Source organism: Rosa chinensis, chromosome 5 (assembly GCF_002994745.2).
Source record: "Rosa chinensis cultivar Old Blush chromosome 5, RchiOBHm-V2, whole genome shotgun sequence".
NCBI lineage: Eukaryota > Viridiplantae > Streptophyta > Magnoliopsida > Rosales > Rosaceae > Rosa > Rosa chinensis.
Window position 1 is genome coordinate 29,150,834 of NC_037092.1, and position 27,599 is coordinate 29,178,432.

General features: G+C 39.1%; 2 protein-coding genes across 2 annotated transcripts; both read right to left on the reverse strand.

Moving 5' to 3' along the window:
- Nucleotides 1–175: 175 nt before the first annotated feature.
- LOC112166452 (monodehydroascorbate reductase) lies at nt 176–9,484 on the reverse strand. Its single transcript, XM_024303296.2, has 2 exons — nt 9,238–9,484; nt 176–2,025 (listed from the first exon to the last, which is right to left on the reverse strand). Exon 2 carries the CDS (start codon nt 2,013–2,015, stop codon nt 348–350), a length of 1,668 nt encoding a protein of 555 aa, XP_024159064.1. The 5' UTR covers nt 2,016–2,025; nt 9,238–9,484; the 3' UTR covers nt 176–347.
- A 10,101-nt stretch (nt 9,485–19,585) lies between these two features.
- Nucleotides 19,586–21,120, reverse strand: LOC112166453. Its single transcript, XM_024303298.2, has 2 exons — nt 20,634–21,120; nt 19,586–20,047 (listed from the first exon to the last, which is right to left on the reverse strand). Exons 1-2 carry the CDS (start codon nt 20,992–20,994, stop codon nt 19,740–19,742), a joined length of 669 nt encoding a protein of 222 aa, XP_024159066.1. The 5' UTR covers nt 20,995–21,120; the 3' UTR covers nt 19,586–19,739.
- Nucleotides 21,121–27,599: the final 6,479 nt, after the last annotated feature.

Consider the following 27,599-nt stretch of genomic DNA (forward strand, 5'->3'; position numbering starts at 1 on the left):
CGTAAGAAAGGAAACATAACAACATAAAGAATATAAGTGATTGAATAAAACCTCACACATATTCGTCAAAATGATTGATTGGGGACAATATCGATACCACGACACTTTCTTTGACACAACAGATGTATCTTTCAACCATACACAATATTAAGAGAATACCTCAATTAAGGAAAGCTTATTAGCAATCAAATGAATACTATAGACAAGCAAAGACAACCATAATCGAGAGCACACATTAACTTTTACAGCAGAAACAAAACAAAAACACAAATCATGCATCAATTTAGTTTATACAGGGTACTTTGCAGAGTTTCAGTTTATAAGTGGGAAGGGTTCTTAACCATCTTTCAAGCAAAGAAATAATCACCCTTTCTCAGCTGATCCAAATACTTCTCAGCTGGCGGTTGGACCCTTGCAATTTGGGCAATAGCCTTGTTTTCTTCAGCTGTCCCTCCCTCTAAGAAAACTCCCACAATCTTCCCATTCTTAATCCATGCTGTTCCAAACTTTGGTTTCGCTGATGCCGGATTGTTGTCTCCAAATAGCACAGGATTGCCCACATTGTCTCCATAAAACGACCACGAAAGATTGAATACGCGCGAATAGAAGTATGGAAGACAATCATACTCTGGAATAGATCTATTTTCTTCACTTGCCTTGATAACTTTTACCGCTTGCTCTGCTGATTTCCTAGCATGGTCAACATGCTCAACTCTTCTCATGTCATCGTACAACTTTATAGGGAAAGTAGCCACATCGCCTACTGCATATACGTCGGGATCATCTGTTTCAAAGAATCCATCAGTTTTGATTCCATCTTTAGCTTTATCAAGCTGCCCTTCAAATAACTCAATGAGAGGTTTTGCACCAACACCAGCAACAACAATGTCAGCTTCAAGCACCCTACCATCCTTGAGTTTGACTGCTTTTACCTCTCCATTGGCACCAGAATCAAAGGCAACAGCAGCTGTACCTTTGATGAGTTTGATTCCTTTGTTTTCATAGTAAGCCTCATAGAAAGCAGCTATCTCTCGAGTGAAAAGCCGTGCCATGAACAATTGTTCGCGATAAACTATGGTAACATCAAACTGGTTGATTCTCATAGCAGCTCCAACTTCAAGACCAATGTATCCTCCTCCAACAACTACTACCTTTCCCTTTTTCTTGGCTCTAATTTCTTCTACAAGCTTATCAGCATCACTGATTTCTCTCAAGTAGAAAATGTTCTTTGCATCAGCTCCGTGTACTCCAAACTCTGTCAACCTTAGTGCTCTGGAACCAGTTGCAATTATCAAAATATCATAACTATATTTCATCCCAGCTGCACTGGTGAGTATCTTCGAATCAAGATCTGCTTTGATAATTTCTGTACTAAGAATTAATTCAATACCTTTCTCCACATACCACTCAGGTAGCAGCCTCTCACCTCCACTTCCAACGCAGACATTGAACCCTGGAAGTCTTACAGCTCCCTCAGGAAACAGGTAGGCCTTACTAAGCGCAGGACGTTCATAAGGCGCCACTGCTTCTTTTGATATGATTGCTAACTCACCTGGCTTGAGCCCTTGTTTGACAAACTCCCTGGCTGCATATCCAGCTGCAACTCCACCACCAATGATCAAGTACTTGAAACTCTTCTCCTCGGAAATCCCAGTGTACAATTTTCCTTCCTGGAGCAACTCCTTAACCTCTACAACTTTTTCATTAACAAGCTTCCCGAAATGTTCCCGTGAGAGATAGTTCCTTTCAGCGATTTGGTAAATGGTTTGCACTTCAGTTTTGATCCTTTCCACATTTTCCAACCACACATAGACTTCATCTTCTTGTCTTTCGATTGGATGAGGAGGCTCAGCGTCTAGCTTTTGCTCTATATCTGCAGTTTGGCTATCTAGCTCTTCTAACAATCTGTTCAGAAGTTCCATATTTCCTTCACGGTTTCTTTGATACTTCGACCAGCTAGTAATCAGAGCCCATATGACTAGTATTCTTTCAGTAATTTGCTTCAACAATGCCATAGGTAAGTTCCTACACATCAGCACCCAAACAATGCAAAGAAACAGTCACCCTAGTATCAATCATTAATAAACAATTGGATGAAAAGAGGATTTCATTAATTTGGTAACGAGCAATCAGAAGCTAATAAAAGTACAATCTAAGATTAGCTGGACTAGTAGCTTGAATGAAGTAATGCTTAACTGTGGTTTAAAATCGATTTTATTTTATACTTATACCTGTTGAAGGAATATCGATTTAGTGTGCCTTATCAAACTAGGAGTAGCAATAGGAGAGAAGGTTCTAGATTTCCCAATCCTACACGGATTGGTATTCCTTGTAACATTAGAACTAGCACTTTGTAATCCCTATATATAGGGCTCCTATTCTCAATAATAAGAACACATCTCTCTCATCAATCTCTCTCAAATACATTATACTTAAACACGTTATCAGCACGACTCTAACCACAAAACAGAAAACCAAAACTCATTCACAAATCAGCCCCTAGCCCGAGCTAGCCGAGCCTTCGCTGCAGCCCGAGCGCCCGTGCGCTTGCAACCTTGCACAGCAGCCCCTGCTGCCCCCTCCCTGCAGCCCTGCGTTCCAGCCTGCTGCCACCGAAGCATCCCTGCTGCGCAAACAAGCCAACGCACACCCACTGCATCTTTTTCCCGTTCCTGTGCACATCCGTCTCCTTGCAAGCCTCGAAACGTCTAGTTCGGAAGCTCAGATCGAAAAACTTTCTTCATCAAAGTTGTTCGTCTCTGTCTCTTCCATCTAACCTCCGAATTTCAGCCTTATCGGAGTCATATTGAGATCTGTACACCAATCGAGGTACAAGCTGTTCAGAACAGAATCTACTCGGATTGCTTCGCTCCATCACGCCTGCATCGACACGCGCGTGATCCAAATACAAGTAAGTATTCAAAAGAGTAAGTTTTGAAGTTCCTATAATTTCAGAATTTATATTTCTTCTTCTTTTCTCGGGGACTTGAAAACCTCCCTTCTTCTACATCCCACCTTTCTTATAACGTGGGTTCGATTTTTGAGAAAAGCGGAATCGTGGGGATTCACGCAATTAACGAACTAAGAGCGTTCGTAAGACTTCGGACTAAGAGCGTCCGTAAGCATCGATTTAACGAACTAAGAGCGTTCGTAAGCTACGGACTAAGAGCGTTCGTGAGCATAGATTTTGACCATTTAAACATCATTGTTTCGGTCTAATCCAATTATTCTTGGAAATCGATTTCTTGGTAGCATAGCTCGGAAATCTTATTTAGTTTTCGTGGAAGCATTGACTCCGAAACTAACTTGTTTTTGTTTCATCTTTCAGGATGTCAAACACAAACAAACTCGATTTTGTTCCATTGGATTATGCAGGCAAAAGGTACTTAATTTGGGTCACTGATGTCGAGATCCACCTCATTGCCCGTGATTTATTGCATACAATCCAAGAGCTTTGTCTTATAGAAACAGCTCCAGACCCTCAAACTGAGAAAGATAATTCCAAGGCACTTGCCTTTATGAAACGTCACATGGATAGTGACCTCCAGTTTGAGTTCATAAATGAGGATAGCGCCATAAAGCTTTGGCATGCGCTTCGCGAACGATATGGCAATGTTCGTGACTCCATTCTTCCGAATACAGAAGCAGAATGGAACGATCTTCGCTTCTATGAATTTGACACTGTCATGCAATTTTATTCGGAAGCTCTCAGCATCAAAGCAATGATGCGTCTCTGTGGAAAAACAATCACAGAAGACCAATTGATTGAGAAAACCCTCAATACCTTCCCCGTCTATGCTATGAGGTCCTCTGACTTATTCCGGACTCATGTAAATGCAAGGCGAATCACAAGTTTTCAACAGCTTATTGAAGCTATGGTCACTACTGAAAGACATGGCAATGAACTTGTGAAAAGAAGATTTGATAGGCTTCAAGATAGCTATCAAGAGCATCGTCCTATGGCTAGAGAAAGTCGCCATCGACGTCATGATCCATACGATCGAAATGCTCAAGAAGGTAATCGCTCAAGGCGACAATCCCACGACCGTAGGAGGCGTGATTTTGAGGGAAATAGGGTTGGAAACCATGGAGCCAACGTTGGCCATGGGCACCACTTTCCAACGCCACCAGTCCTAGGGACTATGCATATTGCGCCAATGCGCCTCAATCAAGGGAGAATCCTCTTTATGGTGTCTATTTCTGATATGGAACGTCTGATCAATGGACCTGAATTTGCAATGTACCTACGAAGGTAGTCGCATCATGGTGATCAAGACTTCGAGTTCACAAAGACTTTAAATCTGGCGATGAAGACAAAATACCGCAGATTTTTATTTATAGTCTTTTATTTTTCCAAGAATTATGTCATGGCAATTATGCCTTATATCAATAAAATGACTTATTGTATTAACTCTTTCCCTCTAAGCGTACTCAACAGTACTTGTGATGTCTAGGCAAGGTTTGATCTGAGAGAACGGTTTTAAAAGTGAGCAACGCTCCACCAAAATCTCGCCTTACCTTACCTGGTCACAACTAAATTGAAATTGCCGAACAGATAGAGTGACTACGATTTGTCTACGATTTGATTTTTATATTGGATTAGATTATGGTCACGAAACTTTGGTGTCATCATTGGATATTATTAATAAAGTATCGATTTATTTTATCTCATGTCGTAGACATGTTTTTCGAACTTTATTATTTCAAAGATATAAGAGCCAATGGTTTTCATGTGGAAACACATTGTGAGAATGGACAAGAGTTCCTTTGCATCACCTCTAATGACTACGGACATAAACGAGTATTAGAGAAACTTATGTGTCGCTCTAGTGGGTTGTATGCAACCACTATTCGAGTCATTGAATCCAACCATGTCATGAGAGATGATTTATGGGATTCCGACACGTATAGGCTTTGGCACGACCGTTTGGGACACCCAGGTCGTGACATGATGATCCGTATATTAAAGACTTCACCCGGACATCCCTTTTTCAGAACGAAAGGAAGTAAAACTCGAAATTTGGATCAAGGAGGAGCACCTGCGCCTCACGGTGCCTTCCCCCTTCAAGTCCGGCCACCACTAGCCGGCGCCGCCATCCCCCTGCGGCTCAAGGGTGGCTTTGACGCCACCTCTGCTCCTCTGACTCAAATTTCGACTTCTAAAGTCCATTGTGACTTCATGGCTCAACCAAAATCCTCATTGGTTGTTTCCAAAGCCCATCATTCGTTTTGCAAAGCCTGCTCTTTAGCAAAGTTAGGATCGAGACCATCCTATGCAAAGGACACCAAAGAAAATATACCATTCTTGCAAAGAATCCAAGGTGATATTTGTGGACCTATTCAACCACCATGCGGACCATTTAGATATTTTATGGTGTTGGTTGATGCATCGACACGCTGGTCACATGTCATGCTATTGTCCACAAGGAACGCTGCATTTGCTAAACTCCTAGCACAAATAATTAAGTTACGGGCTCACCACCCTGATCATCCCATTAAGTCTATAAGATTAGACAATGCTGGGGAGTTTACATCAAAGACTTTTGATGATTATTGCATGTCCATTGGGATTGATGTTGAACATCCTGTTCCTCATGTTCATACCCAAAATGGTCTCGCAGAAGCCACCATTAAACGACTACAAATGGTTGCTCGAGCATTGGTGATGCGCACCAATCTCCCTATTTCTGCTTGGGGCTATGCAATATTGCATGCAGCTGTGCTTATTCGTCTGAGGCCCAATGCCACTCAACCCTTCTCTGCGTCCCAGATGGTTACTGGGTATGAGCCTGATGTCTCACACTTACGCATATTTGGGTGTGCAGTCTATGTGCCTATTGCGCCGCCACAGCACACCAAAATGGGTCCTCAAAGACGATTAGGCCTTTATGTTGGATATGATTCTCCAACAATTATCCGCTACATAGAACCCTTGACAGGCGATCTCTTTACCGCTAGATTTGCGGATTGTCACTTCGATGAGACAGTCTTCCCGTCGTTAGGGGGAGATAAGAACATCAATGTTCAACAGGAACGACAGGAATTGTCGTGGTCTGTCCCCACTCTGTCTCATCTTGATCCCCGAACCGCACAGTCAGAAATTGAAGTGCGGAGAATTCTCGATCTTCAGAACGTAGCAGATTCGATGCCTGATGCGTTTTCTGATATCGCTAAAGTGACGAGATCACACATACCTGCTGCAAACGTGCCTGCAAGGATTGATGTCCCTAAAAGTAGAGGACATGACGCCAACTCAAGAATGCATGAGCATGGCGCCAACGTCCCATCTCTCAATGATGGTGACGTTGTGGCTAGGCCCACGGCTCCCGCCAAGAAGCGCGGGAGGCCCATAGGTTCGATGGATTCTCGCCCAAGAAAGAAAGCGAGTTCGGCACAAAATAATCCATTAATCATCGATGTAAATAATCCATCTCATGAGAATATTCCGGATTATGGTTATGTCCAAGAGACATCATTGGGGGACGCTCCAATGTCAGAACCAACTCCAGAGAATAGAGAGATCTCCATAAATTACACTAGTGTACATGAGATGATGGATAGAAATTCTATGGCGATTGATGATGCATTTGCATATCATATTGCAAAAGGAATTATAGAATATGATGATATCGAACCTCGCTCTGTTGAAGAATGTCAACAAAGAGCGGATTGGCCTAAATGGAAAGATGCAATCCAGGTTGAATTGGATTCACTAACAAAGAGACAGGTATTTGGGCCTGTAACGCAGACACCCCCAAGTGTAAAGCCTGTTGGCCATAAATGGGTCTTTGTTAGAAAGCGTAATGAGAAAAACGAGGTTGTTAGATACAAAGCCCGCCTTGTGGCGCAAGGTTTCTCACAACGCCCTAGAATTGACTACGAGGAGACATATTCTCCCGTAATGGACGTTATAACGTTCCGCTACCTTGTCAGTTTGGTAGTTTCCGAAAAACTTGACATGCAGCTTATGGATGTGGTTACAGCATATCTCTATGGGGATCTAGATTCAGAGATATATATGAAGGTTCCAGATGGACTTCAATTACCCAAATCAAGTGGCTCTAAACCACGGAGCGCGTTTTCAATAAGATTAAAACGCTCACTATATGGATTAAAACAATCCGGACGGATGTGGTATAACCGTCTAAGTGACTACTTGATTGGGAAGGGATATATTAACAATGAAATATGCCCATGCGTGTTCATTAAAAGAACAAGTTCCGGATTTGCAATCGTAGCAGTTTATGTCGATGACATGAACCTAATTGGAACTCTAGATGAGTTGAAGGTAACTGCTAAATACTTGAAATCCGAATTTGAGATGAAAGATCTTGGGAAAACACGGTTTTGTCTCGGTTTAGAACTCGAGCACCGTAGTGATGGAATCTTGATCCATCAGTCTGCATATACTCAGAAAATCCTAAGGCGCTTTAATGAAGATAAAGCAAAGCCTACGAGTACTCCCATGATCGGCCGTAGTCTTGAGCCCGGAAAAGATCCGTTTCGTCCAAGGGATGAGGACGAAGAACCATTAGAGGCCGAGGTGCCCTATTTGAGTGCAATAGGCGCATTATTGTACTTAGCTCAATGCACAAGACCGGATATCTCATTCGCAGTGAACTTGTTAGCTCGACATAGCTCTGCGCCAACACGCCGCCATTGGATTGGTATAAAGACAATCTTTCGATACCTAAGAGGTACGATTGATATGGGCCTATTCTATCCCTACAGAGAGAAAAGGAATGACGGAAAATTGGGATTGGACCCCAAGAGGCAAAACGCCCCCGTCCATGTTGCTGCCGCCGGCGCCGCCACCGCTCATGGTGGCCGGCATTCTCCTATCTCCCTCCATCAAAACGACAATGATGTCTTGATGGGTTTTGCTGATGCAGGGTACCTCTCTGACCCTCACAAAGGTCGCTCCCAAACTGGTTATGTCTTTACCATGGGAAGCACTGCGATATCTTGGAGGTCTACAAAACAGACCCTTGTTGCTACTTCCTCAAAACATGCAGAGATTATTGCTCTACATGAAGCTGTACGTGAATGTGTATGGCTAAGGTCCGTAATTCGTCACATTCAAGGAAGTTGTGGTTTGAAGTCTACCACAAATGAACCTACATGCATTTATGAGGATAATGCAGCTTGTATTGAACAAATGAAGTTAGGTTTCATCAAGGGCGACAACACCAAGCATATATCGCCTAAGTTCTTTTATAATCAGCAACAACAATCACTCCTAAAGATTGAAGTGAATCAAATCCGATCAGAGGATAATGTAGCGGACTTATTCACTAAGTCGTTACCTAAATCCACCTTCGAGAAACATGTGAAGAGCATCGGATTGAGAAAGTTATCCGAACTCCCACGATTATAGCAATCAGGGGGAGATATCGACATCAGGGGGAGTTATGATGTCTACATGTTCGATCTCGAAGAGTGAAGGACGTGTTGTGCTCTTTTTGTCCTTCGACCAGGGTTATTTTTATCCCACAGGGTTTTTGTTACCTGGCAAGGTTTTTAACGAGGCAACGGATGAAGCGTCACCACCAAGTTTGAAGCGGCACAAGGGGGAGTGTTGAAGGAATATCGATTTAGTGTGCCTTATCAAACTAGGAGTAGCAATAGGAGAGAAGGTTCTAGATTTCCCAATCCTACACGGATTGGTATTCCTTGTAACATTAGAACTAGCACTTTGTAATCCCTATATATAGGGCTCCTATTCTCAATAATAAGAACACATCTCTCTCATCAATCTCTCTCAAATACATTATACTTAAACAATACCAACAATTATTGTCAACAATTTCTTAATCTATTTAAGAAAAATTCAACCTTCCTGCTAACTTTAATCTAGAAAAAAGTGATCTTAACATTGCTGATATGAAACCATTAGAGCAGAAGACCTTATGAAACCAACTGATGGTAAAACTATCACCACTACTTTTCCTAGTTTTTGTTTGGAATTAACCTCAGCATATATAGGATGCTCGAAAAATTATGCGAGGGGAAATTGTGATAACTCTAATGAATTGTAGAACTGCAAAAGTAGGGGAAGGTGTGTTGCAGCAGTTGTTATGTTTACTCTCGCTAGCGGTTACTTGCTACAATTTTACCTCAAATTAGTTCATATCTGTGATCTGATTAATTTCCCATTACTATGATAAATTGGTAACTAATCAAATCCATTGTGATTAATAAAGCTTGGAATGTACAAGGAAGAATACATAAATGTACCTGGCCTCACTGATGCGAATCCTTTTCGGTGAATGCGACAATGCCACTCCTCTAAGAAACTACTGAGCAGTGCCAGTTAAGTACATACACATGTCAAGGGTTGCCTTAAAATTTTGGTCCTTTATAAGAGAAGTGAATGACAGAAAGAGCTGAGTTATTGAAGCAAGGCATCTGAATGCTTGGTACTTAAGGAAGCAAAGAATGTGACTGGCAAAACAGATGAGGCATTATAGTAGTAAAATGATTGCGTTAAACACTTTTCTGAGGTTCAAAAGAAATTAAAATTAGTTATGATACTAAGCCTTATCTTGAAACAAGGGCAAGAACAAAGATATGCTTAACGTATTCCTCACACTTCAATGATAACAACAGCAGAACACAGGAAAGGGAAGAAAAACTTGCCGCCTTACGCTGTCGGCTCTATTTTCAACCTGAGGGTGAGTGGAATTTGATTAGTAGGATCTACATGGAGTCAGGAGAAGAGAATTCATAGTGCTTAAGCACGGGACCATCTGTCCATCTCGAAAGGCGCCTCTCAAGGGACCCCTTCATTTCTTTTCCCGTTCTTTCCTATACTTTCTTTTGAATTTTCATAATCTGTGAGGCTATAAGACTCTGGTAGTAAATGGGGGTTGTCTACGAAACTGTGATACGTGGTAAATGTATTGTTTGTCATTGATATAAATACTGCATAGATACAGATTGCTATTTGATATCCACATTAGTATGTGATTCCAACTATGCTAAATCAGCCATGTAAAACTACTTGGCTGCATGTATGAACACCAGACGAAAAGCAGACTCGCAGTTTCATTTTGCTCTAAACCTACAGAAAAGCCCAAACAAAACTTTATAACCAGCACATCAACACATATCATCCTTAATATACTACACCCAACGGACCAAGTGTAAATTCTAGGTCCCCAACAAAATAGATGCCGAAGCACACAAACCAGAGGAACAAAAGCTGCAAAAGCTTTAGAAAGAGAACTAGGAATATTGCTTTCCCAGGAATTCCGTTATCATGAAGACTCTGATCACATATTTGCTCTCAGTTTCACAGCCAGATGACTGTTGGCTGTGTTTGAAACCTTCAAATCTGGCCTTGTTTTGTTCTTGCTTCTTTCTCCGATGTTACCATATTAGCAAATTGATAATAGTAAACATTTAAAATTAGTTTATCTTAATGAGTCATATGTTATAACAAAGACCGACTTCCACCTTTGCAAGAGAGTTATATACTATAGAGCATGCCAGACCCGACCACAAAGCCTCAAACGAGGCAAAATCATTCCTCTGTCTTATCCGCTCTCGTACTTGTCACTGCCCTCTTCCTGGGCGCAACCGGAACCAATAGATCACCACAGAATTGCCTGCCCATGAACTCCTTCATAATAAAGACATTGATCACATCTTCAGGTTTACAAGTCACAACTGATTGAACGCTGGTTATGCTGGGAGACTTCACATCTGCACATGGCTTATTCATTTCCCGGTATTCACTCAATTCTTTCTTCAGACTCAAAAGTTCAGCCTGCAATGCTTTCACATCCACTTCTTGCTTATTGGAATTGTTAAAATCACGGATGGAACTGGCAGCAATGTTATAAAATGTACTTCCACCTGCCAATCAGTAGAACAAAATAAAGCTGAAGAGTACATACAAATTCCAAGCCCATGCATTCTACCATCGCTTTGGTTAATATCCATGGAACCAAAGGCTTAAACGAACTTTAACAATACTTATGTTTGCCCAATTCATAACACCAGCAATACATCATTGATGTCACATTCTAGAACAGTACTCATTAGGAATTTTTTATTTTCTATTCATCCCCTTAAGGGAGTCAAATATTGGTCTAACATTTTTTAAAAAATATGTCTTATTAGTGGCTCACTCGCAAGTTTGAATACTTTATACCGAGTTGTAATTGTCACACGACTCACACCAACTGAAAGTGAGTGCGGGTTGGGGAAGGTATAAAGTAGGGTTAAAAAAAAAAAAAAAAAGATAAAATGTAGCAAAATTCACTAGGCAGATGTCAAAAGCATTGATGAAAAAAAAGTATAAATTGTGGAGACCACTCTAAATCCTCTCCTTCTCTTGACTATCCTTTATTTGAATGCAAAATCTACCACCTGAATTAGAAACACAGAAGCCAATTTGCCAGCGCAAGCAGATGATGGAAATTCTTGTTTAGAATCCTAAAAATAAATACAAATATCTTGCTCATTTTTCTTGCTTGAATATCTTGCACGGGAAGATGTCAAAGGCGCCTCTCAAGGGCCCTTTCATTTCTTTTCCCATTCTCTTCTGTACTTTCTTTTGAATTTTCAAAATCTGTGGGGCTATGAGATTATGGTAGTAAATAGGAGTTGTCTATGATACTGTGATTCGTGATAAATGTATTACTTGGCATTATTATTCGAAGTCTATGGTACGTGGTAAATGTATACACATAGGTGCAGATTGCTATTCGAATTTTCACATTTTATGTGATTTCCAAATGTGCCAAATCAGCCATACAAAACTACTTGGCTTCATTCATGAACACCAGTCTAAAAGCAGACTCGGCAATTTCAGTTAGCTCAAAATCTACGGAAAAGGCCAAACACAACTTTATAAAATATAAATTATAACCAGTACATCAACATATATCATCCTTAATATACCACACCCAATGGATCTAGTGTACATTCTAGGTCCCCAACAAAATAGATGCCGAAGCACACAAACCAGAGGAAGCAAAAGCTTTAGAAAGAGAACTAGGAATATTGCTTGCCCAGGAATTCCGTTATCATCTTCATATTTGCTCTCAGTTTCACAACCAGATGTCTTTTGGCTGTGTTTGAAAGCCTTCAAATCTGCACCTTGTTTGTGCTTGGCCAAGTAACTTGCTGTTTTCACTGGCTTTATTCGATCTTCCACGTTACTATATTAGCAAATTGATAATAGTAAATATCTAAAATTACTTCATCTTCATGAGTCATAGCTCATATGTCATAATTTTACATAGAGGCAGAGCAAGCTAGACCCAACCACAAAGCTTCAAACGAGGAAAAATCATTCCTCCATCTTATCCACTCCTGTACTTGTCACTACCCTCTTCCTGGGTGCAACCGGAACCATTAGATCATCAGTGAGTTGCCTCCACATGAACTCCTTCATTACGAAGACTCTGATCACATCTTCAGGTTTACGAGTCGCAACTGACTGAACGTTGCTTATGCTGGGAGACTTCACATCTGCACATGGCTTATTCCTTTCCCGGAATTCACCTAATTGACGTAGGCGGAAGTAACCCTAGGTTTACAAGCAATAAACCTAAAACAAAGATTCTGGAGTCCACCAGAGATAAAAGAGAAAACTCTCAATTTTGATAATATGATAAAAGATAGTTCTGCAGCCGTTTAAGGTTGCTTATATATGGGAAAAGAAACCCTAGGGCGACTAACAATGAAACCCTAAAGCCCACGGATTAAAACAAAACAAATCCAAAATAAACTAGAAAACCTAAAATAAAAGAATGTAAAACTAACATAAAAATATTAAATCACGAATCGGATAATTAAGACGATACATTTTGGCTTAAATCTGATAGGGCTCACTAAAGTGAGTCTTGAAGATCTCGTCGTTCCCATTCTGAAAAGGTATCATGCGTTTCAAACGGACATTCTGGCCAAAAGTTTGTCAAATCTGATTCAAAATCAAAACCTGACTTTTCGCACGAGAAACCTGAAAAGTCCAAAACCAAATCTTCTTGAATATTCCAGCGGCTAGTAACCTGATTACGCGTGAGTTACCTATTTTCCAATCACTCTTCTTGATTCTACACCGCTTCTTTACTTTTATGGTTTTTCGGCTAAACTGAGTCCATTCTCGTCCTACATCATTCTCCTCCACTATGAAAGAACTCGCCCTCGAGTTCCTCTTGAATAAAGGACAAGAATAGGTAGACAAAAGACCTGAGAAAAAATTAGACAATTGGACATGTGGATTATTGGCTGGATCTTCTGCATATTCTGATGACACAATCATGAACCCAACACCATAGATGAGTCTGTTATAGGCAACCTTAGTAGATTCTTCACAGCTCTCAAGGTTGTACTCTTGAATAACATCTGGCTCTGAATGATTTATTTTAGGCTCCAAGACTTCATCAGTACAAATAACCATGTCTTCATGAGCAATTTCATCTTTAACCTCTTCTTGGTCTTCATCCATGAATTCTTGTGGAGGTTCTTCCATTAGAAATTCTTCTGGCTTTTCTTCAATTAAACTATTAATCTCAATCGGCAAAGAAAACTTGGACTCTAACTTCTTCTCGAAAACCTTAGGAGGATAATTCTTGATGTTCTTCCTTCCAGGCTTGATTTTAATTTTGTGTGACTCCCATCTAAATAAATATGTGTCATCTTTGCAATAACCACCTTTGACGCTTTCATGCCATGGCCTTCCAAAAAGCACATTAGTGTCATCCATGTCAATCACATGACAAGTAATCTCTTCTTTATAAAATTTTCCCATAGAGACAGGAACTTTACAAACCTCTGTTACTTGTGCATATTCATCATCTCCAAATGGAATCCAGTATGGATCACTCAGCTTCACTGTCGGCAATTGAAAATAATCCACAATTTTGTTTGCTACAAAATTCTCTCGTAGACCACTGTCAATTATTACAGAGCATACCTTGTCTTTGATGACACATGTAGTTCGGAAGTCGTCGTAATCCGGCGTTGTGAATATCCAATGTTCCATGTTTCTTCTTTCTTCTTTTTTTGTTTTCCTTTTTTTTTTTTTTTTTTTTTTGATTGATGAGGTTGTCCTAGGGCAAATCCCTTGGTATGTTCCTCTTCAACGAAACTTTCTTTGATAGATACTCTACGACCAGCGTCGTTGAGGTTGGTGGTAGTGAAGTTCTCCCTTGGATCGTCGTCTGCTAAGAAGCGGGCGAAACCCGCTCTGATACCAACTGACGTAGGCGGAAGTAACCCTAGGTTTACAAGCAATAAACCTAAAACAAAGATTCTGGAGTCCACCAGAGATAAAAGAGAAAACTCTCAATTTTGATAATATGATAAAAGATAGTTCTGCAGCCGTTTAAGGTTGCTTATATATGGGAAAAGAAACCCTAGGGCGACTAACAATGAAACCCTAAAGCCCACGGATTAAAACAAAACAAATCCAAAATAAACTAGAAAACCTAAAATAAAAAGAATGTAAAACTAACATAAAAATATTAAATCACGAATCGGATAATTAAGACGATACATTTTGGCTTAAATCTGATAGGGCTCACTAAAGTGAGTCTTGAAGATCTCGTCGTTCCCATTCTGAAAAGGTATCATGCGTTTCAAACGGACATTCTGGCCAAAAGTTTGTCAAATCTGATTCAAAATCAAAACCTGACTTTTCGCACGAGAAACCTGAAAAGTCCAAAACCAAATCTTCTTGAATATTCCAGCGGCTAGTAACCTGATTACGCGTGAGTTACCTATTTTCCAATCACTCTTCTTGATTCTACACCGCTTCTTTACTTTTATGATTTTTCGGCTAAACTGAGTCCATTCTCGTCCTACATCACTAATTCTTTCTCTAGTCTCAATACTTTAGCCTGCAATTCTTTCACATCCACTTCTTGTTTATTGGAATTGAAATAGTCGCGGTAGCATCCGACAGCAAAGTCATGAAATGTAATTCCACCTGCCAATTAGTATAACAGAATAAGGCTTTAGAGTAGAAACGAATTCCAAGCCAATGCATTCAACCATCGCTTTGGTTAATATCCATGGACCAAAGGCTTACACGAACTCTAACAATATTTATGTTCGCACAATTCATATCAACAGAAAAATAATGTTTCGATGTCCAGTCCTATAAGTAATGCTTTCCCTAAGAAGTTGTTTTCGAATGCTTATGTCGGTTATGCAGCTGTTCAATGAAACTCTGGTTAGTGTGCTTCTACTATAAGCACCTGAATTCTAGATGAAGCCAAATAACCATTTTTGTCAAACCTGTACATCACACCCTAAATCACAATTTTATCAAATTAATCCCAAAAGCAAACTGATCACACAATCCTAAGGTGAAACATTAAAGTCAAATTTCAACCAGTGTGATTAGGACGTAAATTACCTGGAACGAATTTGAGGCCCTCATAGGTTGCGTTTTTAAGGAGGATCGGGGCAATTTAGTAGATCTTGGACCGCACTTCCTCGTTTGGAATGTAGGGGATCACATTATCCCTGACGCCGGAGCCATAACCGTAAGCGGTGGAGCACGCGTTCTTGACAGTTGTTCCATCAGGTACGATGCGCTTGAGCGATTCGGCTGTGGGGCACCAGCTCTTCAGGGCCGTCGTTAGATCCGCCCCGTTCCGTTTCAGTGAATCGGTTGTCCCAGAAATGGTATCCCATATCCCCATTTTCTCAGTTGCTCAAACCTGCGTTGTGGCTGGTGAAAAGATACTTCCCGTGAAAAAGGTGTGAAAAATTGGTAAAGTTGCAATCCAATCCCATTCTCTTTACCTTTTTTTGTTTTGTTTTGTTTTTTATTTTTATTTTTCTGAACCGAAAGCAATTTCTTGCAAATTGATCGTAATCACAACACTAAATATCATATTAAAACTAATAAGAGACATCAATGATTTAACATTAAGCATCCTCACTCAAAAGATGACGGATTGTTTTTATCAAAAGATATTCCGTATAATATATCACTTTGTATACATTAGGAGAGTTTTTCTTTCAACCCTAGTTTGTCTACGGCCTCCTTGCCTCCCTCAACAATTGCTTCGTCCCCTTCTCTTCTCGTCTACTTTCTCATTGACTATGGCCTCCATTGATGCGGTAACAGCGAGCTTTGCAACCTCGCTTGCTCTTGCTGAAGGGGGTCGTGCCTCATATTTGGGGAAGATCGGTGGAGGTCCTGTACACAAGTCCACCGTGACCGCGACAAAGGGTAGCGCGCTGCCCTTATACCATCAATTCGACAGACGATTAGATGGATCTATTTTCTTTCACCGGGATCAAGAGAGCGTTGATCACTGTTTGGATAGGGTTGTCAGCTCAAGGGATCTAATATGGCTCTGGGATCCGGGTCCTAGATGCTGGATTCGCTGTTTCCTTGCAGCTCTGTCATTGATGGTGATGGTAGTGGGGTGGGGCTGTGCACACGTGCGGCTGACAACGGAGGATATGCTGTGTGTCGTGATGAGGTTTGGTGGTCGGCTAGAGTGGTGGTTGACCACGGCGTCGTTCAATGCGGCTACGTCGGAGATGCAGACGCTGTCAGTGCTGATGGCCGCGTGGAGATGGCGTGATTGGATGCCAAACAGAAGTTGGGTGTCCAGATCAAATCTAGCAAAGGCTTTGGGTTGCTGTTGGGATCAGATCAAAATCCATTCAATGGGCTTAACCTCTCCAGAGGGGTGGATTTGGGAACCAGGAGATGCGATGATGTTGTTCAATTCTCCAGTTTTCTTTTCGCTGAGGATGCTGGTTTTACTTTCCGGTAGACTGTTCGTTTCTATATTCTATAAAGAGTCTCAGTACATTCACGCTATGAGTACCACAATTGTGTGCCTTGGCGAGCAGTGTGTTTTAGGCTGGGACGAGTCTAGATTTGATTGGTTGACCGATTTCTTGCATGCTCAGATTGCAAATTCTGATGGTTTGATCTACAAATCTCAAGGTCGTGACAATAGTTATATTGTTAGTAATTATCTTGAGGAGGTTGAGGATTTACCTTTAGTTTATGCTAGGTTTCCTATAAGTGTTTCAGAGCAATGTTCTATTGTACATGGACAAGTTATTGGTGTAGTACACCTCCTAATTTGTTCTACTTTAGCTCTAGGGTTAAGTCTTTCTTGGCCTTTGTATGCTTCCCATTGGGATGCCCTCATGAGCGATTTCTATCGCTAGTTCAATGAATTTCCTTTCCTCAAAAAAAAAAAAAAAAAGATGACGGACTGTTATGTCAATAGATCTAATGACGACGGCAAAGATTAAGCAACTGACTAAGCTAAACTAGTCAGTTATAACTGGAGTCGGCAATAATTGGAATAGGTGATCACAATAAAAAAAACTATTAGCTAGGGGGGCTATCATAGGATATCTTGATCACATCAATGTTGGTTGGTAATGAAACACGCGGATATAAGCCAGCAAATTTTAGGGCTTAGGGCCGGGCTGGGGCTTCAATACGTAAGCCCTTACCCGCCCTTAAGGCCCATTCTGCACGGGTCAAAAGGGCCGGACCGGGCTGGGCTTTACTTAAAATAAACTCAATTTGGGAAAAAAAAAATTCTTCAATATATGCAAATAGAAGTCCCTTAAAACTAAAGAAAGTAGCCTGAAGTCTAATGATATCAATTACAGCAAGTGAAACTAAAACTTTCAATTACTTCTTTAAAAACAAAAAATTACAAAATCAATCATTCTTGTGGACTTGAAGATTTCTGCAATTATGGCAATCAACTTCCACCATGCTCTATTGTACTCAGAATTTCCTGCAATTATGAATAAAGATTTCTAATTGATCAGTACTCATTCAATTTATATGAGAATATGCAAGTATATGATTCAGTATATATGTATTAAACCACCACGGCTCACATATTCTATAACTTGTGCACTATTTTGTTAAAGCACAAAACCCAAACTTCAAGTTCCTCTGTACACCAAATTATAAACCAAAACCATTCTAAACTCAGTTCAGTTTCACACTTCATGTAAGCCACTGGACATGTATACACACCACATTCAACATAGAATGAAAACTCTGAACTTCAGTTTCACACTTCATGTAAGCAACTGGAGACACACACATACATATGCATATATATATATATATATATATATTTTGAGGATACACATACATATATATAGATACACACACACACACACAGAGTCAACATTGATTTATGAGAGAAATGGACACTGAAGATTTAGAATGTACGGTAGCTCTTGAGACTCCCTGGTCTATATTGATTCTGAAATCACAGAAAAGTACCAAAATTTAAGCAAAATGATACCATTTGAATCATAAACAAGGTAAAGACACAAGCTTTAAAGAGAAAAAGATCTTACATTCCCTCGGCGGTGGATGCAGAGCGATGTATGGGAATGAATGCCTCGCCAAGATCTCCAGTCTATCTGTTTTCGATATGAGAATTCTTGATCTGGAAGAAGTGTGAGATTTCGAGTGAGAGAGAGTCAAACCCAGAACAAACACAAACCAGGAACGAATTCCTCACCTTGTGCGTCAGTGGTGGATGCAGAGCGATGACCGGGAACCTTCAACGATCGGGAAAAGCTAGGTTTGGGGTGGATGCAGACCGTATCTAGGTTTGGATGCAGACCGTGTGCGTTGGCGGTGGATGCAGATAGTGTCAGATCTGTCCACCAAGCCCTCGCCGACCGATTGGGAATCAGAGGTGGTGGTGGTGATTGTACCAGCGGCGGAGGAGTGTAGGTTTACTATCTCAAGGAAGAGAGCCAGAGAGGATTTTGAGAGAGAGGCAGGTGGGTTTCTGTCTGAAAAACTCGATAACGTCTAGGTTTTGCTTTGCCCTATTGGAGTTTGGAGTTGGGCTTCATACCTTTGAGCCTCAAATGGACTCACTTAATTTAAAAACCCATTTTCTAATGTAACAGATTCAAATAATTCAATATAAGTTCTATACTTCTATAGTTTTATACACATGTAATAGAAAATAACAAAAATAAAATATAAATTTTAGGGCCTGGCCGTAGGGTAAGGTCGGGTTTCATTTATATGACCCATACCCTACCCTATTTGAGAAAGGGTCGGGCCGGCTTTGGGCCTAAGGGTCATATGATGAGGCCTGCATTTAGTAATGTGGTGAGCAAATTTGAATCCAGGATGAGAGGATTCACTTTCCCCCATATTTTCCATTCTCAAAGGAAAGTTGTTCATTTCCTTATGCACACCAAACATAGGAAAGTAATACATTTCCTTTTCAAATCTCTCAATTCCGTGGGCCTAAAAGCAGACTCGACAATTTCAGTTTGCTCAAAATCTACAGAAAAGGCCAAACACAACTTTATAAATTATAACCGGTACATCAACACATATCATCCTTAATATACCACACCCAAATTGAGAGTAATAGTAAATATCTAAAATTAATTCATCTTCATGAATCACTAGCAACGTGCTCGCGTTTCTCGCAGGTGATATTATGATATTAATGAAAAATAGATCGACTAAAAAGAATAGTTGTTATTTATTTTTAGACATAAAATAATAGTAGTTTGACTAATTACGTTTTTACACTTTTATCTATTTATATTCTATTAACTTAATTTAATAATTATGTTATTGAAGGATATTATAGGTACTTCAAAATTTGGTGAAGTCCTTTAACACCAAAAGATGGCCTCCATTTATAGTAGTAAAGATAAGTCATAATTTTACATAGAGCAAGCTAGACCCAACCACAAAGCTTCAAACGAGGCAAAACCATTCCCCCGTCTTATTTACTCTCGTACTTGTCACTCCGCCCTTCTTCCTGGCCGGGTGCAACCGGATCAGGCATTGCCTGCTCAAGAACTCCTTCATCATCATAAAGACACTGATCGATCACATCTTCAGAATTAATTGCCTGCTCCCAAGCCTTATTGGTCATGCTGGGAGACTCCTTATTCCTTTCCCCGAGTTCACCCAATTCTTTCTCTAGTCTCAATACTTTAGCCTGCAATTCTTTCACATCGACTTCCTGTTTGTTGGAATTGTTATAGTCATGGACGCAGCTGGCAGCAAAGTTATACAATGCATTTCCACCTGCCAATTAGTAGAACAAAATAAGGCTTAGAGTAGAAACGAATTCCAAGCCAATGCATTCTACCATCGCTTTGGTTAATATCCATGGACCAAAGGCTGACACGAACTTTAAGATTATTTATGTTTGTACAATTCATATCACCAGCCATACAAATATTTATTTTTCAAGCCTCTCGGTGATAGAATTATTTTATTAGCTAGATTTTAAGCAAATTCTTGTGATACAATATGTCACCAGAATGTCAATTAGCTAATCTTCAATCAATAAACAGACTATTAATCAACAGAAAAATAATGTTTCGATGTCCAGTCCTATCAGTAATGCTTTCCCAAAGAAGTTGTTTTCGAATGCTTATGTTGTTGTTTATGCATGCAGCTGTTCAATGAAACTCCGGTTAGTGTGCTTCTACTATAAGCACCTCAATTCTAGATGAAGCCAAATAACCATTTTTGTCAAACCTGTTTTGGGGATTTCGGTAATCCTATCTAATTTTATCCAATTAATCCGAAAAGTAAACTGATCACACAATCCTAAGGTGAAAGATTAAAGTCAAATTTCAACCAGTGTGATTAGGACGTAAATTACCTGGAACGAATTTGAGGCCCTCATAGGTTGCGTTTTTAGCGACGATCGTGCCAACTTGGGCGATCTTGGACCGCGCTTCCTCGCTTCGAAAGTAGGGGATCACATTATCCCTGACGGCGGAGCACGCGTTCTTGACAGCTGTTCCATCAGGTGCGTTGCGCTTGAGCGAATCGGTTGAGGGGAACCAGCTCTTCAGGGCCGTTAGATCCGGCGCGTTGTGCTTGAGCGAATCGGTTGAGGGGAACCACCTCTTCAGGGCCGTTAGATCCGGCGCGTTCCGTTTCAGCCCCCAGCTCTTCAGGGGCGTTAAAGCCGGCGCGCTCCGTTTCAGTGTCCCAGAAATGGTATCCCATATCCCCATTTTCTCAGGGGATCAAACCTGTGTTGTGGCTAGTGAAAAGATACTACTTCCCATGAATGAAAAAGGTGGAAAACAATTGGTAAAATGGCAATCCAATTCCATTGTTTTTTTTTCTTTTTCTTTTTCTTTAAGAAAAAAGAGAATAGATTCTCCCCTTTTATTCACACTTTGTTGGAAATATATATATATATGTCCAAGTCACAATCAAGAAACTTAATGACGAAGTCATGGGTTCGAATCACCATGGGGGTAGAAGTAAAATCTTTTGATCATCTTTTTGCAAAAAAAAAAAAATAATAATAATAATAATAAAAAACTTGTTTGAACACTTTATACTGAGTTGTAATTGTCACACCAACTGAAAGCGTGTGCGGGTCGCGGAAGGTATAAAGTAGGGTTAAAAAAGAAAATATTAGGAAAAATGTAGCAAAACTCAGTGGGCAGATTTCAAATACCATTGATGAAACAAAAGTATATATTGTTCATCCCAGGTATTTATGCCCATCTGTCTTATAATTTTCTCCCTCTCCCGACCTGTTCCTCAGTGCAAGTGCAAAGAAAAAGAAAAACCTGCAACCCAGAAGGAGTAAAGATGCAATGTCGCATTGCTGGAATAACTATGTCCTTACTCATTTATTGAAAATTACTACCATAACACCACAAATTGGGAAACCAAAATAGCAAATTGCAAGTATCTCTTCAATCAAAAGTATATATGTTTCCATATCATCACAATCATACATTTCAACCCACCAAAGAGGCAAGACTAAAAATCATTCACAAGAAGTAAAGAAAAGAGTAAATAGAAAAGATATCAGCAACAGCAATAGAAAAGAGTAAATCAATTTGGACACATCCTAAATTAATTTGGGTTTCACCAATGCAACTTAACATACGGGAAGTATCTTTGCATGATAAAGATTAAGAAAACAGAAAGATACTTTCCTAACGAAAACTTCCTACAACCTAGGTGCAAATGCTGACTCATGAGATGAAATTACTTTTATGATTTCTCCGAGACCAGTGAGTAGGATACTTCAACATTTTGTATGGGAATGCCAATATACCAAGTACAACCCTTGTACCTACAATCTCCCCCTTTGGCATTCCTATACAAAACCCATCTAATCAAGGCAAACTCCCCCTCAACAAGTATAGGAGAGACATCACAGTTCATCATCCATACTTTTCCTGAAACACTTATCACACAATGGGTAAAAAATACACAAGATAGAATAATGTTACCACTGTTTAAACAGAGCATGTAAATCCAACATATCACACAACATTGCACATCAAGTTTAACATCATATTTCTCCCCCTTTTTGAATAGGAATGACAAAAGCAACTTATGTAGCGGAAGCTATGTAGAATCAATCAATTGGAAATAGTCCAAGTATCAATACTCCCCCTAAGTGTAATCATGTTATGAAAGATGCAAGAATAAAATGCAAACACACAATGAGTGGGTTTGTATCCTTGTACAAATGACAGAAACAAAAGCATAGCTTTTAGACAAGAGTGTTAGCACCAATCCTCAAACATGAAAGTAATAAGTCACTACAACAAATCTGGGCATTAGTGGCCATGACAGTGGTCACTAAAACTAGGAAATTTGGTCACTAAATTTGGTTAGTGACCAAATTTGGGTGGTCACTAGGTGGTCACTATAGGTCCCTCACTAATTCTATTTAGTGACCAACAATTGTAAGTTGGTCACTAATTCAAAATATCTTTAGTGACCAAGATTTTATGGTCATTAAATCGAAATGTCTTTAGTGACCACGATTTTATGGTCACTAATTCAACATGTCTTTAGTGACCACGATCTTATTGTCACAAATAATAATGGCTTTTAGTGACCTACATGTTCATCACTAAATTCTATTACCAATAGTCACTAAATTGCAAAATCAACTCATTGAAAGCCATGCCCTCGCATGGTTCTAGTGACCATATTTCTAGGTCACTGGTAATTTGGTAACTAAATTGGCATTTATTCTTGGTTGTTCTATTGGCATTATTAACTATAACAAATCTGGTCATTCAATGTCACTACAAATCAAATATGTGAACAACGGTCAATTCTTTATGCAATAAACGGATCATAGTAGCCTTGCATATTCCAAAACCACCATATGAAAATGTACTGTAAAATTGCTGCTTAACAAGGGTTGATTATATCAGTCCAATAATAAACATCAACCTCTATCTTGAAATACTAACTTTCTAAATCCAAAATATACAAATATCAATATCCATCCTTGATAGCCATTTCATAATAAAAAGAAATACATACAAGTCTTTCTAGAAGTTCAATAAGCCTTCAATGATATGTATGTTGCTTGATGCCCTTTTCATCTGCCAATTTTTTCAATGCTGCACCTGTACATATTGTGTATAGCAAAATTAATTAACAAGAGCACATGGGCAAAACACAATCTGAAGGTAGCAATGGCAAAATATGCATCAGTCATATCCAGATACAAATCTTCTATGTAACAACTTCACTAAAACCTATCAATCTTGATTTTGCAACAACATGTAGGTAATGGAACTGAGATATTGATGGAAGCTTAAATAAGATAATATCATAACAGAGACAAAGTAAAAGAAATGCCCAGTACTTTGTATATTACAGTAAAATTATATTTCTATGATATTATGCAATTGCAATAGCACAAGTGAATATGTATTCATACCTTCTTTTTTGGGAGGACAACTACGCCATTAATTTGAGTAAAAGTGTGTCAGTCTGATTTTGTCTTGCCTTTAGTGCCTCCAACTCTTCATTTTGTTGAGCGGCTCTAACCTTCACTGCCTCTAACTCTTCATTTTGTTAAGCTGCACCAGCTTTGACCGTCTCTAACTCCTCATTTTGCTGAGCTGTAGTAGACTTCACAGCCATCAATTCATCTGCAGGTGGCATTGCTCGTCTTTCCGCTTCACAGGAACAAAAAATATGCCCTTATAACTCCTATTTGAGGGTCTTTCATGTTCCCCATATTTATCATTAGCAGTACCAAGAGGACCTACACCTGGAGAATTGGATGGTACAAGCTCTTCTTCATCTTCCACATAGAATGTAATCTTTCCTCTTCCAACACTCCAAAGACCAGCCAAAATTCTTAACAAATAAGTCTTACCACTCCCGCTAGGTCCTGTCACCTGTTAACACGTTCACATGTTCAGCTTCTACTAGATCATCATTTTATCTAGTGAATTGATAAAAGTTTCAGCATAAAATGGACTTACTAACCAATAGATTCTCATTATTGTTGATTACCAATGATAAATCCCTAACCAACGTAGTGCTACTTGGTGTTTGCACAGTCAAATTCTCTATGTCCAGTAGCTTTTGTTGCTTATCTATGGGTATGGATCCATTTGGCTCCAGTTCAACTAAAGTTTTAACATTACTATACGTAAGACTTATCCCTTTTGCAGGGTCAGAATGGTGTTGAGAGCTGATATCCAAATAATCATCAAATTCATCTGCATGAGTTGAATATTATTAGGTGGTAAAAAGTTGAGTACGAAAACACTAAACAGATCTTATGTAGAACCAGTACAGTATGCATTGCAGTGAAAAACAATATTGCAGTCATAAGTAAATTTCTGGAGAATAATAGGTTAGACAGAAGAAAAAAATGGGTGCATCAACCGAATTAGCCAGCTTCCTGATAAAGTTTAATCTGGACAGACTTTAGAGATATAAAACACACCAAAGCTATAGCAGAGGAGGAGAGAAGGATACAAAGACCGTACCAAGTCGATCAATTACTACTGAAAATGCGCTTATAGACTGAAATTGGTACACGGTGAGGGAGAAGTCCCCCAGGATATGATTAAAAGCCGATACTGACTGATTAATGACACCAAGCTCAATTTTTCTAGAGAGGTACAAGGAGCAACGACAGCAGCATGAAGAATTTGAATAAGATAGCAGTATCCACTGGTGAAAAACTCAAGATTTCCGCTGGTGAAAAACTCAAGATTTCTTGAAGCTATCAACAATTGCTGCAAGGTAACATAGGAATATGACGTTCATACACATCTAAAATGGACAACATAACAAATCTACGTACAGAAACTTTTACATCAGTAAAACTACTTAATTGAAATAAAAGATCATGGTAGAAAAAAATGATGCAAATTAACCACAGCTGATCACGTATTTTTCGATGTGTTCAGAAGTAGACTGACATAGGAATGGTTATTTTGTGAATCCAATTTTGACTTAAGACAAGGAATCATATAAGAGACACAATAAAATAAAGACTCTTTGTGGATATCAAATGTACCATCAATAATTCTTTTATCCAGGAAACTGCAATAGGGAATGACCAGCATATAGTGTTATTACAATAACAGAAAAAACGGAGAAAAGAAAAGAAAAAAAATCTTGCAGTTTAAAGTAACTACTCAAATACACAAATTATTGCATCAACTAATTTCAGGATTCAGAGAAAAAAAGGTTGTCAATGTAAAGTCACAGATTGCATGCAAAGCAAACTAAAGTGAAAGCAGAAGAAGTTTAAAATTGTTCATATAGTCAGATTCTCAAAAGCACTTTTGAAGCATTAAAGCAAATGATGCATTTCTTTGGCTTCACCACTATAGAAAGCTATCGATTCAACATTTTCTCGAACGCGCACAAGTCCATAATGAAAATTTGCTTCCATTTTCTACTGCAAGAAGTTTAACGTCACCAAACCCTGAAAACAAAGATAACATAGTTTCATCAAATCAAGTTGGCATCATCTCTTATTGCCAGAGATACCATTACATACCGATGGAAACAAATTTTTGCTAGATGAGTTACAGATAACTTACCCTTCCAATAAAGACACTGATCACTATTCCACCAATCAAATATACTAGAAGAATAACAAACTGCAGAGGATAGATACCAAATAAGATGTTACTGAATGATATGAGATATATCACAGCATTGAAGAGTGTTAAAGAAAATGAACAATGAGAGATAAGGATACATATTATGTCAGAAAGAAAAGTATCAATATGACCAAGTTTTGTCTCTTTAGTTGGTAACCGAAACAGAGAAATGAAGAAAAGTTGGCCTTATGATTACTAGAACATATGGTCATTTTCTAATCCGCTAAAATGGCTCCATGTCCATATGTTTATACATCACATATCCCATAAATGCTAGCAATGTCTAACTATACTAACAGAAGGACCAAACATCTTATATAAAAAAGAGAGAGAAACAAATCTAGCTCCAGAACATCACCTCACAGTCTCACACAAGGTTGGGATATGGCTTCAGTAAGTTTAATCAAATAGTTATGGTGTACTAGGTGATATGAACTTACAAACACACTTTGTTTTACATTTCAATAGGTCTGTGAGGTTTTCAATGCCAAACAAGACTAAACTAGAAAAATGAGAATCCAAATAAACATGTTAGCATGTCACCTGTGTAGCAATGTCTCTACTATAGCATGTCATTACAACTTAGTTGTGTTGCTCACTCTCCATGAGTCCAAGGGTCCCTCTGGAAAGGAAAAGAGAAAATCAATTTCGAGATACATGAAAGTTTCTCTAAATATAGTTGAAATGCAGCAAATTTCTAATTACAAAGAACCGGGATCCACAAAATTTGCCTACTGTTCATTTCCAACACCTTGCCAAGTCAACCAATCCTATAAGCATTATCAGGATTGAGAGTGGAAACACAGGGCAGTTTTCCTTCATTTTCTTAGCGGAGAATAACCAAATACCTGCTAAAATTTGAGGATTCTTTATTTACTTCAAATATTTACTTCAAAAGAAACAGTAGCAATAGTTTTCAAAATTAATATGTTGTCATTTACTCCATGCCAAGAAACATGTTTATGAATTCTCCGCAAAAGCCTCTTTCATATTTAAACATATCAAATAGCAATAGTTATCTTATAAGAGGTACATAGCATCTTGAAACCACTTCAGAAAAATCAAAACCGAAACACTAATAACCCTAAAATTAACTCTAGTACCAAATCTTTTCATGAAACTTCTCTATTCAAACCCAAAATCAATTTGATTGCCAAATAAACAAAACCTAAAGCCAAATAGCTCAATCATGAAGTGGAATCAGTTCAACAAGCCTCTCAATCATGAAAGAAATACTTACAATCAAGTAATTCGTTGGAGAAGAAGAAGAAGAAGCCAATAGGAACAGAGGAGAAGTCGATATGAGTTGGAGTCGGAGTCGATAACCGACGGAGTTGGAGTCGATAACCGATGGAGTCGTTGATTCAAACTACCCAACCCAACGGAGAGAAGAACACGATGGAGCTTTCAATTCAGAATTTGGAGAGAAGGGTGCAGCAAAATTTATCGGGCTATAAAACTTTGCAGCTTGAAAATTCATTAAAAAAAAAAATAGTTGGTCACTAACCCTAAAACGACAACGTATTTGTTTAAATGTAATCAAACTTGTAGTGGCCACACCCAAGTTGGTCACTATTAATTATACATTTAGTCAGTAATAATTAATGATTAGGCGGGAATCTAAAAATTTATGCCGCCAACTACTTTAGTGACCACTGACTAATTTTAGTCACTAATACTATTCTATCAATGACCAATTACAAGTT